Source organism: Lemur catta, chromosome 9 (genome assembly GCF_020740605.2).
Source record: "Lemur catta isolate mLemCat1 chromosome 9, mLemCat1.pri, whole genome shotgun sequence".
Lineage (NCBI taxonomy): Eukaryota > Metazoa > Chordata > Mammalia > Primates > Lemuridae > Lemur > Lemur catta.
In genome coordinates this window covers 27,464,727-27,478,585 of record NC_059136.1, presented here as the reverse complement: position 1 = coordinate 27,478,585, position 13,859 = coordinate 27,464,727, and the positions used below count along the sequence as shown (strand labels likewise).

The following is a 13,859-nucleotide window of genomic DNA, read 5'->3' as shown; positions in this document are numbered from 1 at the left end:
AGATGCTCTGTGAGTTATTTAAGATGAATTAAAGAAAGGAAAGGACCTCTATATTGGCTCACTGGGGACATGCTTTCTAGCAACATTCTCTAGGCTTCCTGAGTCCTTGGGAGTTGTGGAAGTGTTCCTCGGGGGAAGGCGGAAGAGCTCTGATTTTGCCCAGCTGCTGACAGCCTCTGGGGATAAGACCTCATTAATGCTAAGAACACAGAAGATGTCATTTGGTGTATAAAAAAAATCGGACCCTCTGTTGGTGTAATGGTAATTATACTTAGCATTTATGAGCACTTTCACAAATATAAGTCATTTATTTTCATTAGCTCATTTAATCCTTACAGCAATCCTCTGAGGCAAGTATTACTATCATAGTTGCCAATTTATAGACGAGGAAAGCAAAGGTCACAGGAGTTAAGTAACAGACCCATTGTCACACAGCTGCTAAGTGGTGCAGCCAAGGCCTGGGCCCAGCCAGCCTGCGTCCAGGGTCTGTGCCCATAGTGTTCCCTGCCCTCCCAGTCCAAGAGTCCAATATTTACCCTTCCCATAAGTGGTCTCACCCTCCTGTATGAAGCCTTTGGTCTTGTGACTGCTCCATGAGACTTGGAAAGCACCCGAGTGTCAGACAGAGCTGGAAGAAAGTGCAGACTTTCCTCTCCCAGCTCTGCCTGGGGCTGTGAGAGCCCGTGAATGCAAAACTTCTCCGTGTCGATCAGCACCACGGACAGGGCCAGTGGCACCTCTATTTATTCTCTCAGCGTTTTGCCCCTAACCTACAAGGCTATTTGAGGGCACATAAGCAGCGACACTAATTTTTCCCCTAAACCCTTTAATTATTGTAAAAATAGAAGGCACTCAACCACAGTTACCCAACTCGATAACCATGAATAATGCACATTAAAGCACGGGCTAAGAATAGGAGATAGGGGGGTGCTGATTAAGCCAGTCGTGAACAAAGACAAAGGGACCCAGAGCTCAAGGCAAATGGCATAAATAGACCTGAGAAGTTTTACACATATAAACACAAACATATTATTTACATTTGCTAGCTCAGAGGTTCCATAATGCAGCCTTTATATAAAATAAGCTGATTGCTATCAGAGACATGGTATTTGAGGGTCAAGAATTCCCAGATACCAGTATCATGTTTAGGGAGGAGCAGAGAGTGACATTGGCCGATGCAGTGGATCCCCCTCTCGTGTCTTGTGGCCAGCAGACTCAGCCTCCACTCCTCATACTCATCAGCTCTGTGACCTTGGGCGTGGCCCAACCTTCTTAAAGGGGCTGTAGGAAGCTGAAGCTTATAAACTAAATAGCCTGGAACATCAAGAGTCAATAAAAGGCTGACACCATGGTTCTTTCCACTATATGGCACTTTCTTTTCCGATAAAGTAGTATTGCAGATAAAATCACCAGGGCTGTCCAGTGAATCCTGCATGGCTGCTATTGCTAACACCTATCCTATGATTTCAGAGAGAATTTTAAAAAATTAAAAGTGTGTATGCTATTCCTTGCTAGGCCATGCATTTCACCTATGTAAGGTACCCCTTGTCTTAGTCCTTTTGGGTTGCTATAACAAAATACTATAAACTGGGTGGCTTGTAAACTAGAGAAAAATATTTCTTACAATTCTAGAGGTTAGAAAGTCCAAGATCAGGATCCCAGCAGATCTTGTGTCTGGTGAGGGCTCATTTTTTAGTTCATAGGTGGTTGTCTTTTTGCTGTAACCTCACATAATAGCAGAAGGAACAAATGAGCTCTCTGGGGTCTCTATTAGAAGGGCACCAATACAATTCATAAGGGCCCCACCCTCATGACCTAATCACCTCTCCGAAACCCCACCTCCTAATACTACCACCTTGGGGGTTAGGATGTCAACACATGAATTTCGGTGAATACAAACATTCAAACCATAGTTCCCCTGATATGTCAAAGTGTCTTATGGTTTATGGAACCTTTCCTGGTCACTGCCCTAGATGGGAGGCCCTCAGAAGAAAATCCATAAGTCGCAGGGCTTCCTCATCATTCCCCACCCACCTCTGCAGTCCAATTCTACCTCCAAGGAGTCTTCTCATCTCACAATTTCAATTAGAGCCTTTGAATGACAATAAAAAAAGAACCCAGCTCAGGTCAGAAGGGCCCATTCTTTTACCATGTGGACAGCACAAGTCATGTCTGCCATGTTGAGGGCAGAGAGGTGTCATTGTGAGGGCAGACCTGTCACCTGCAGGGTCCCCATCCAATCAGAAGCAGAGCTGAGCAGGAACATCACTTCTCTCCCTGGTTCTGCCTTCCTAGCCATGCAGTGGTCAGAGTGATCATTTTTCTAAACACTCTATGTCTCTACCTCGCTCCCTCCATTCATTTGCAGAGGTGGCTCCTGAGTTAATCACACCCCCATCTCTCTGTCCCTGTCTGGTCCCCCATGCCTGTCTCTCAACAGGTACTTGTTATGATTTTGAACAAGCCAGAGCTTATTATAAACTACTTTGTGCTCTTCCTATAGCTATTTACCATAGAATCAATCATATCAATGTGCGTGTGTGTGTGTGTATGTGTGTGTATGTGTGTGTGTGTGTGTGTCTTTCTAAGTCTCATTGCCCTTTTCTGTGAAATGGGGATAAGGGTGCCTTCCCCCTGCAATACTTGGGAGGAATGAATGGGACAGTGTCCATGGAACCGCCTGGCTCAGTGCTTGACACCTCGAAGTTCCCTAGCTCAGAAGCATCCTGACGATTTCAACAGGCAGAGGAGGACAATGACTATGGGGGAAGAGTCAATGGCAGGGAGGTAGAAACATCCTGAGAGTGTCTTGAGAAAGACAAACCCACAATCGGCAGGAGACAAATACTGGGGGAAGGTCACTCAGAGCCCCAACACATCAGGTACGACATGCACTCCAAACACACTGGACTTAATCTACCAAGTAACACAGCAGTGTGACAACAGAAGCAATTTAAGGTCAAACACCAATTCATGTGCACCTGTATGTTTCAAACAGGCTTAAACCAAAGGAAGACATTTGCAGCTGAGGAATTCCAGGCATGCTGACCTGAAGGGCCGACTGCTTCACAGGCCACCATAGGCCAGAGCAACATGGAGAAGGCTGCTTTGTCTCATTTCACATCATCAGAGGACAACGGAGCAGTAGGCTCGAAAAGGTCCTGGTTTGGAATAAATGTGTCCAGAACCCTAGTTTTCTATGACCTGGGAGCCAAGCCACCCAGCCAACTGCTGTGAACCGGCCTGTCTAAGAACGCTTCTTAATTTCACCCCCATGGCCTGGGCTTGCTTCCCCCAGTTTGTAACTAGCACCTTGTTTGTTTTACTTCATGGTGAACCAGCCCACAGAGACTCTCCTACACTGTGCTTTCAGAGCATTCAGGTGGGCTTCACGTAACCCTGGCACCCCCTTCAGAACCTCCAGTCGCGGCTCTGAGAAGTCCACATCCCAGGCAGTCAGAACAGCCTTGGCTCCTTGCTGGCTCAGAGACTCATCCTTCACCATGCTTATCCCCCATCAGGTTTACGGTGCCAGTAAAAATTGAAGAAAACCATAAAAGACAATGAACCGACATTTCTGTGACCCAAAATCCTATCTGCTGCTGAGTCAACAAAGCCAATAAAATTTAGCTGAGTTTCTTATATTCACTTGCTGATATTTTCTTTCTGGTGCACCACACTGTGAAATCTCAACAGAAAATCCATATGAAGTTTTATTTACTGCCATATGGATTTCTGTGAAAATGCTTAAGAAAGGACTTTTGGTGTTGTTATTGCTTTTCCACTCTACCAAATGCTGAGTACCTAGCTGCTGACCCAAGCGTGGCTTCATGGGATACTTTGTCCCCATTTCATTCCCTGTGGGTCTCCAGGGCCCCCGACTCTCTCTAAGGTGTGATACAGGCTTGATTCAGGTCTGTCAACCCCTCATCCTCCTGTGTCCTCTGTTCCTGCCCACTCCGGGGACACTGGATCCCTTCAGCGCCTCGTCTGGGCCAGTCTCTGTCTAAATTGCCACCATCGACATCCCAACCCAACTCTAATATTAATAACCACTCCTTTCCTAAAAAAAGTGAACTCCTTGGCAGGAAATGCATGCCCTCGGGGGTCTGAGCATGGCGGACGCTGCTCAGATGGGTCTGGACTCCATTCCGCACCCTCACGTAGTCCAAGGATCCATTTTGTGGCCAAGCTTCTTCTCAGTGTCACCTCATCCTCCTCAGACAGGCTCCTTTCATGGCAGAAAAACGGCTGCAGGAAATTAGAGGCTTCCATCCTCATAGCCTCGGACCCAGAGGGAAAAGAGCATCTGTCCCCAGCCTTCAAAGCAGAAGTACTGAACCCGTTCTGTTTGGACGAACTTGGATAATGCACCTGAATGGATCAGCATGCAGAGAATCCAGTGGTCGGATGGTGTAGACTGCCTCTTGCCAATGCCTTCTGAAGTCGCTTTAATCACCAGGGCCCCGCTAAGTTCTTTCCGTGGATAAACTCATGAAACCCTCACATCACCTTTTCGAGAGAGGATTGATGTTGTTACTATTATTTTCAGTGTACAGGTGTGGAAACTGAGGCACTGAGAATTGTAGTGACTTTTCCAAGGTTATACAGCAGGACAGGGAACACCAGGTCTCCAAAGCCTCAGCCGCTGTTGTATTCTGCACGTGGGCCCGTCAGCCGTCACACCTTCCAATCAGTAGCCAACAAATCCCATGCTGGGAGACAGTGTATGTTCCTTCAAAATCATATTTTTTTTATTTCATGAATAAAAAATTGTGAACATATTATATTTAAAAGATTTTCATTATGTAAGATGAAACCTAATCTTTGGTTAAATGTTTGCAATTGTACTAATATTCTGGCACCGTTAAGAGCAATTACCATGATATATAAAATACCCCAAATCCCACTACCTTAATGCATTGGTTGTTTTCATTGTACACACATCTTTTTACACGTAAGCGTACATAGATTTCTATTCTACTGTTTCATCTGTATTACATAGCATGCATAGCTCCATATTATAAGGTTGTTTTAATTTTTATTTCTGTCCATCTGGTTGAGGTAATATAATTTTTCATTAGGTTGTTTCCACTTTTTGTTGTAGTTGCAGTTATTAAGAATACTTGTAATGAACAGAATCTGCTTGGGGTCATCTTGATTCTGTTTTTGTTTTTCCCTTCATAGGAATTGCGCTTATGGTAATTTTGTAGATCTGCATTGGTAAGTCAAATGTCACCTGTTTTTTGGGGTTTCATTTTTTTACCAGAAGTACAGCACCACGTACCCTGGAAAACCCTCTGGCACTTTGCTGATGGGACCACTGTCCCCGATCTACCCCCAGCACACCCTGTGGATGAGCCAGTGCTACTTGATAGCTTTGCCCCCCTCTCCCTGTGTGATGGGGGGCGGGTTAATACTAGAGATGGTATGACCCACCTCGCTGGAGGACCAGTAAGAAGAAGCAGGTTGAGAGCTCTGTGAGGCCACTGCTCTGGCCCACAAACTAGGAACCTGAATACTAGCTACTGAAGACACAAATATGCCACTCTTAAATGGATTTTCGCAATGACTTCTAGCGGAAAAAGAAAAGGAATAAATGCAAGGGGACAGACTTTTAACATGTACCTACGGTGTGCCAGGGACTGAGCATGGTGATTTCATGGACATTATCAACGTCCTGTCATCCCTACAACAGACCCAGCAGGCAGGTGTCGGTGGCTGCACCATGCAGATGAGGGGCTGGGGCCCAGAGAGACACAGACCAAAGGTCACCTGGCCACTGGCAGAGCTGGGATCCTAACCCAGGTCCGTCCAACTCCCCAAACCTGCTCTTTCTACCACCTGAGCTCATATGTGAGCCCAAATCAAGGCCCCCTTTGCCCTCCCAGACACCAGGTTTCTCAGGAACAGAGGATAAGCCAGGAAGAGCACAGACATCCTGCTCAGAGGAAACTGCAGCACATACTCCACGCTCGGGGTACGAGAGGCACTGTGGGCCCAGGAAGGAGCGATGATGCAGTGGCACCACTGGGCTCCTTCCTTGAAGGCTCTGGTCCCCCCAGAGCAGAAGGATCCTCAGGATGTGCTACAAGGAAGTTCATTGGAAACCATGAACTTTCCCCTTGCTTTTCTTGTTTCTAAATCTTTCACTACCTGTGGGGTTCGTGGCCCAGCTGATTCTGCAGACCACATCACCATAATGGGGTCTCACTCAGCTGCCCACCCAAAGGGAACCTCACGCCAGTGTCTCCACTGTCCTAATTAATTTCCTCAAGATGGAATAACCAAGGGTCTGCAGGGTCACTGGAGGTCATCCCTTCCACCCCGCTGTTCCCGACTCCAGCACTGGCTGTATGTTGTCATCATTATCATCACCATGATAGTACTGGAAATTATGATAGAGTCACCAGAACAGCTTCACTGGTTCTCAAGTACCTGCTGCACCAGCCACCGGGTCAAACCATAGGTTTCTATCTTCTCCTTGAATCCTCCCAGCAACCTTATATGGTAGGCACTATTATTTTCTCTTTTTCACGTAAAGGAAACTGAGGGTTACAGTAACCCATGGGTAGACATGTGGTTAACATGAGGTAGAGACAGAATTTCAAATTGGGTACATTCAAGCCCAGGGTCTGTGATCCTTCTGCTGAGAAGAGTTGGCCCTTGGTCCTGGATGTATGGAGGTCTGCAATCCATCCATTTGGCAAGCACTTATTTAGTGACAGCTGTGTCCCAGACTCTTTGAAGGACCCATTCCTTCTCTTTCTGTCCTTCCACATCCCCAACATCTAGGCTGTGGGTAGCTCTTTCGGGGCACCCTGAGAGCCTGCCTCCCTTTCTCTCACCTCAGTTACAGCATATTGAAACACCGAGGGGCATTTGCCCAGGAACCAGTGAACATGAGGTGGAACAGGCACCAGAGAGGAGGCCGCCCCAGAGCACCAAGAACAGCGTTGGGCATTTGATGGGAAATGCCAAGGACAGGCAGCGGAGGGATCTGGGAGGGTCCAGAGGCCAAGTTCTCCAGCAGTTTCTCAGCTATGCAACCCTGGGCTGATCACTCGCTTTCCCTGAGCCTCAGTTTCCTCGGCTGCAGGACAGGCAGTTCCATCAACTCTCCAGCTCCCCAGCATTTTAGTAATAATCAGTGATTGTGTTTCCCAGACACTCACTAATGCTATGACCTTAGGCAGGTCACTTGACCTTGATACTATGTTCTCATCTATGAAATGAGCACAGCAGCGTGTTCCCTGAAGCACGGTCTGAACAAGGAGAGATAACATAAAATGCACTCAGCAGGTGCCTGTAGAAACCGACACACACTGTCACAGCAGTTAATTACAACATCAACAGTCTGAACAACACAGCCAGTAAGAATAGGAGTATCATGACCCCTGGGGCATCGGCCTCCAGTCTATCTAATCCCCCTGCACTTGGCAATGACGTTGGAGACAATATTCAGTGAAGAAGCCAGTTTGTTAAGCCCAGTGAAGTGCATGAGTCACAGGTGGCCTTCTCCCCTCTATGTACCCCATCTGTCCCCGTGGCCAACCCTCAGTCCCTCACCCCTGGAGAGGAAGCAGAGACTCCAAGTTACAGCAAAGAGCCCCAGAATGCAGAGCTGGGGTGGGCTGAGCCCCAAGTCTCAGAGCTGCTGCCTGAAAGGGCCTTTATGCATCATCTCATCCCACCCCCTCATCCTGACAGACAAGGAAGCAGAGACCCAGAGAAGGAGGTGACTCACTCCAAATCACACAGCTAATGTGTGGTAAAATCTAGACTCAGACTTTGATTAAAAAGCCAACTGGAAGAAAATGTCAATCAAGGACAGAGCTGGAAGTGCCAGCACCTGTTCAGCTGTCTGTCTCTCCTGCCAGCACCAAATAGTGAGGAGGTCCCCCCAGCCGCAGCTATTCCCCGGGAAGTGCCAAGGTTTTGGATGTGCTGCTGCAGGCAGGGCTCTGGGCACCAGGGAGGTGCCTTCAGGTATGAGGAGACTAGGCCACCACAGCTGCCCATCATGAGCTTGACCCAGAACTGACAAGGCAGAGATGCACCTGCTGCCCACAGAGAGGGGGAGGCTGTCAGCCCCTGCCTGGCGATACGAACACACGTAAAGGAGAACACATCAGTCAGAGGAAAGGCTGGTCCATGAGAAGGGGGTCACAGAGTCACAAAGTATTGCCCAGCAAGTGCCACCCAGACCAAGTGTTCTGACTTTAAGGGCCCTGGCAGCCCTAGTTCCTGACACAGGAATACCTGGGTGTCCCATTAATACCCTGTGCTTGGATCTGTGCCCACAGGAACCAAGCATGCTAGTAACAACAAAAGAAGCTGCTGAACACTGTTGGTGGGAATGCGAAATGGTGTAGCCACTGTGGAAAACAGTATGGAGGTTCTTCAAAAAGTTAAAAATAGAACTACCATATGATCCAGCAATCCCACTACTGGGCATATAATAAAAAAAAATCAAATCTGGATTTCGAAGAGATATCTAGAGATATCTACACTCCCATGTTCATTACAGCATAATTCATGATAGTCAAGGTATGGAAGCATGTCCATCAGCAGATGAATAGTAAGAAAATATGGAATACAATGTAATACTATTCAGCTTTAAACAAGAAAGAAATTTTACCATTTGTAACAACATGGGTGAACCGGGAGGGTGTTATGCTATGTGAAATAAGCCAAATGCAGAAAGACAAATACTACATGATTCCACTACAGGAGATACTTAAAATAGTCAAAATTGTAGAATGGAAGACTGGAATGCTGGTTTCCAGGGATGCAGGGAGGGAGAGTTGGATACTTGCTAACCCGTAGGGGTAACACTTCAGTGAAGCAAGATGAACATGTTCTGGAGTTCTGCTGTGCAACATTGTGCCTGCAGTTGACAATACTGTACTCTGCACTTAAAATTTTGTTAAGAGGGCAGATCTCATGTTAAATGTTCTTAAACCAATAAAATAAAACTACACAGATTAAAAATTAAAACAAAAAGTAGCTGCTGAATTTGAGCATCTAGGTTCCAGGTGCTGTGTTTTCAAATCACTAGAAGTCATGGAAGGTGGCTGCCATTAGCCCATTTTTAGGTATCGAGCAACAGAGGCTCAAAAGTTGATGGCAGAGCTAGAGAGTGGCAGAGTGATGATGAACCAGATCTGCCCGGCCGTACAGCTCACATTACGCTGTGTGTCACGCTGTCCCTCTCACCGCTTTCTGTTCTCGCATGGTAGTAATGTTAAGTGTGTGCTTGTGCTTCTAATGGAGAGGAAGTTCATTGTGAAATAAATGAAGATGCAAAGACGGATAAGGAAGAAAACAAATACCATCACAACTTTGTCACCCACAGATAACCAGTGGTTAATAATAGGGATTTGTTTCCAACATTAATTTCCCTCTTTCTCTCTCTCTCTCTGTCACTCACACACACATAATTGAGGTCATATTGTATATAGATTTTGAAATGTGTTTTAAAAATTAACAAAATATTGTCTGCACTTTCTAGGTCATTAATTATTCTCCTAAATGCTATTTTGCATCACCGAGTGCTGTTCTGTTAATTAGCTGTACAATAACTTATTTTCCCCTCTGCCCACTGCTCATCATTATGTTTGTTTCTAGTCTCTCTTATAAACACTTACACACACATGGGTATGTACGTGTACATATCCTTGATTTACCTCTGTAGAGTAAATCTAGACATGTAAGGGTACATGCAGGGAGAGAATGGCCGCGTGAACGCTGTTTGCACTGTAACTTAAGGGAGCGGCACCTGCATTACACAATCAGCTCCATGCACGGGCCTGATGTGACCCTCTGGGCAATGGATGCCCTTCCAGGGTCCAACGACATCACACACCAAGTCTACAGGTGCCTGGACTCTAATGAAATCATCAACATACATGTGCACTATAAAGTCTTGTGGCTGCCTCTCCAGGAACATGGGAGGTTTTTGTTTGTATGTTTGTTTTTAATGGCCGATGTCAGCAGAAAATGGCATTTTTCATGACTCCCTGCTTTGTTTTTCCTCCTTACAGGTGAATCTGATATCTTCCAGGTTCTGTGGGGCAAGTGCACGTTCTGATGAAGGCGCGAGAAGGTGCAACATTCATAGCTGTGCGGATCATTTTTAGGCCACCCACGAATTCTCCTCATGCTCTTCACTCTGCCTGGGAGACCCTGGCCAAAAATTTCCACTTCCTGGGTGTGGCTCAAATGTCAACTTCTCTAACAGAATATTTCCTGAATTCCCCAAGACATATATGTCCTACTTCTCAATTCTCCAAACACCATGTCCTGTCTCCACCTTCTCCCTTCCTGCTGAGCACTGCATATGCTTCAGCCGCCTGAGTTGGGAAGGACACACAGCCAGGCCGGGCACTTGGCCAGGGAAACCTCTTCTCACCCACCCGAGTCCTTGCCGAGCAGCATAGAGGTAGCACATAGCTCTCCCACGCCTGTGTCCCCTTATCCTGTTTCCTTGGAAGAATATGACAAAAGGAAGATGCTTACCTTTTCCCCCTTTTCTCCTTGGACAAAAGGTCCTCTGCCCTAGAGAAAGAAAGACAAACATTTACTACAGAGTGTCTCCATGGTGTGACAGTCCCTGTGGCAGCAGCACCCCGAGATTTGGAAGGATTGGGTGCTTTCCCATCGGCTCTGCCCGGTACCCTCTAAAAGAGATGATTACTCTTACTGAGTGTGCAATCTCATGAGTGTCATCACACTTAGTTTTTCCAACAACTCAATATTATAGGTACAATTCTTTATTTCCATAACAGTTTTATGAATTTATATTTCATATAATATATAATTCAAATATTAAAATGTACAATTCAATGATTTTTAGTAATATGCACAGAGTCATGCAACAATCCCTACAATCAACTTTAGACCATTTCCATCACTTCAAAAAGAACCCGTGCCCATTAGCAGTGACTCCCATTCCCCCTTCTTCTGGCTCTAGGCAAGCTAATGTATTTTCTTTCCATGTAGATTTGCCTATTCTGAACTCTTTGTATAACGGAACCATACAATACATGGCCTTTTACAACTGGCTTCTTTCACTTAGTAAAGTCTTTTCAAGGTTCATGCATGTTGTACCATGTTTCAGTACATTTTATTGCAAAATGATACGACATTTTATGGATACAACACATTTTATTTATCTATTCTTCAGGTGATGGACATTTGGGTTGTTTCTACTTTGGGCTGTTATAGATAATGTTGCTATTAACATTTGTGTGTAAGTTTTTGTGTTAACATAGGTTTGCATTTTGGGTGTATACTTAAAAAGTGAAATTGAATTGCTGGGTCATGTGATAATTCTACTTTTACTCTTTTGAGGACTGCAAGACCATTTTCCAAGCAGCTGCATCATCCTAACCAGCAATCTACAAGGGTTCCAATTTCTCTACATTCATATACCTTATAGAAAGTGAGGTATTGACATCTTTAACCATTGTCGTTTATTTCTTCTTTCAATTTTGTCAGTTTTTGCTTAATGTATTTTGGAACTCTGTTAGGTGTGTGTATAATTGTTATATATTTTTGAAGGCTTGACTCTCTTATCATTATAAAGTGTCCCTCTTTATTTCTAGTTTCATTTATTTTGAAGTCTGTTTTATCTGATATCAGTATAATAACTCCAGTTTCTTGTTTTCTGTTTTCAAAACATATATGCCCCATCCTTTTACTTTGAACCTGTTTCTATCTTTGAAGATAAAGTACATATTCCATAGACAGGATATAGTTGGATCTTGTTTTTATATCCTGTCTAAAAATCTCTGCTTTTTAGTTCATTTAATACGTTAACACATAATGTTACTATTGATATAATTGGATTTACATATTCCATTTTACTTTTTGTTTTCTATATGCCTCCTGTCTCGTTTTTGTTCCTTTATTTCTCCTTTACTGTTCTCTTTTGGATTAAGTGAATACTTTCCAATGTAACATTTTATTACTTGAATGATTTTTTCACTATATATTTTGAGCTGTTTTCTTAGAGGTTGTTTTAGAGTTTACCATATATATCTTAACAGGATCTAGTCCAGATTTAGAAAAACTGTCTTCCAGTGAGGTATAGAAACTTGCTTCTTAGTCCTAAACTCTTCCACTTTTTAGTGCTCTTTTGTTGTTGTTGTTGTTTTTGTTTTTGTTTTTGAGACATAGTCTAGCTCTGTCACCCAGGCTAGAGTGTAGCAGTGTGATCATAGCTCACTGCAACCTCAAACTCCTGGGCTTAAGTGATCCTCCCAACTCAGCCTCCTGAGTAGCTGGGACTACAGGTGCACACCACCATGCCCAGAAAATTTTCCTATTTTTTGTAGAGACAGGTCTGCTGGTCTTGAACTCCTGGCCTCAGGCAATCCTCCCACCTGGGCCTCCCAGAGTGCTAGGATTACAGGCATGAGCCACAGCGCCTAGCCCTGGCCTCAATTATTTCTGATGACAGGTCAGCTGTTAATCTTATTGGGTCTTCCTTGTACATGATATATCATTTTTTCTCATGCTGCTTTCAATTAATTTCTTTCTTTCTTTCTTTCTTTTTTTTTTTGTCTTTCAACACTTGTACTATGATGCTTACAAGTGTGTATCTCTTCGTGTTTATCTTAATTGGAATTCATTGAGCATCTTGAATGTGTAAATTACTGCTTTTCATCAAATCTGAGATGTCTTCAGCCATTATTTCTTTGAATACTTTTCTGCCCCTTTCCTCCCTTCTTTGCTGCCCAGTAGGTGCATGTTGGTGCACTTTATGACCCCCTTCGTTTCTCCAAGTCTGTTCAATTGTCTTCACTGTTTTGTCTCCCTGTTGTTCAGATTACATAATCTCTATTGCTGTATCTTCAAGAATGCCAATGTTCCCTCTGCCAGTCTGTATCTACCGCTGAGCCTTTCTAGTGAATTTTTAAAGAAAATTTCAGTTATTATAATTTTAAAACCCAGAACATCCATTTTGTTCTTCTCAATTTTTATCTCTTTATTGTTATTCTACATTTGTTGAGATATTATCATCATACCTTCCTTTCCTTCTTTAAGAACAGCTTCCTTTAGTTCTTTGAACACAATTAGAATGCTTACTTTAAAGTCTTTGTCTCTTAAATCCTTCTCATGGGCAATTTCTGTTGCCTGCTTTCTTTTCCTATTTTCCCGTTTGCTTGCATGTCTACTAATTTTTTGTTGTTGTTGCAGACTGGACATTTTAGGTACTATAGCAACTTGGGATATTAACACTTCTCCTTCCAGGAATGTTGTTGTTTTCTTGTTTATTTTCTCATTGACCTGGCTATATTATTTTAGTAAACTACCCTGCCTCGATTACATCTCCGATGCCACTCTTCAGAGGACAGGGCCATGGATGTGCACACAGTCACCCTGGGATGACAATGGTCTTGGCAGGGCATTTTTGACAGTCTCTTTTCCCGATCTCTCTGCTAAGCTGTTTGCCTCTGCTGATATGAAATCCATCCCTTAGGCTCCCCTAGTTTCCATCTGACCACCTTATTGTTTTCCACAATGCCTTGTGACGTTAGCTGCTCCACAGGCTGATCCAGCTAAATTCGGTCCCCTTTGCAAGGGTAGTTGTGGCTAGTCATTGAAGTGTTTGTTTTTGCTGTTTTCTCTTTCCTGATCCCAGAAGGGTTCTTCCCAGCTGTGCTTCTCCTTTGTTCTCGCTGGGAAACTGGCTAAGTCGCTAGCCTCTGGTTTAGTGTGTTGCTCTCATAGAGCTAACAGTCTTTTCTCAGTTTCTTACCACCCAAATCCCCTCTGTTTCTAACGAACCCTTATACTTCCCCACACTCTGTCGCCAAGTCAGTGACTCTGGGAGAACTTCAGAGTTCTTC

At 44.4% G+C, this 13,859-nt stretch overlaps 1 protein-coding gene across 1 annotated transcript in view; it reads right to left on the bottom strand.

The window, feature by feature from the left end:
• The window catches only part of COL22A1 (collagen type XXII alpha 1 chain), a 253,599-nt gene that overhangs the window by 162,235 nt on the left and 77,505 nt on the right, over positions 1–13,859 (bottom strand). The window contains exon 12 of the mRNA XM_045561068.1: positions 10,522–10,560. Coding sequence (XP_045417024.1) covers positions 10,522–10,560 — 39 coding nt within the window. The remainder of the gene's footprint in view (positions 1–10,521; positions 10,561–13,859) is intronic.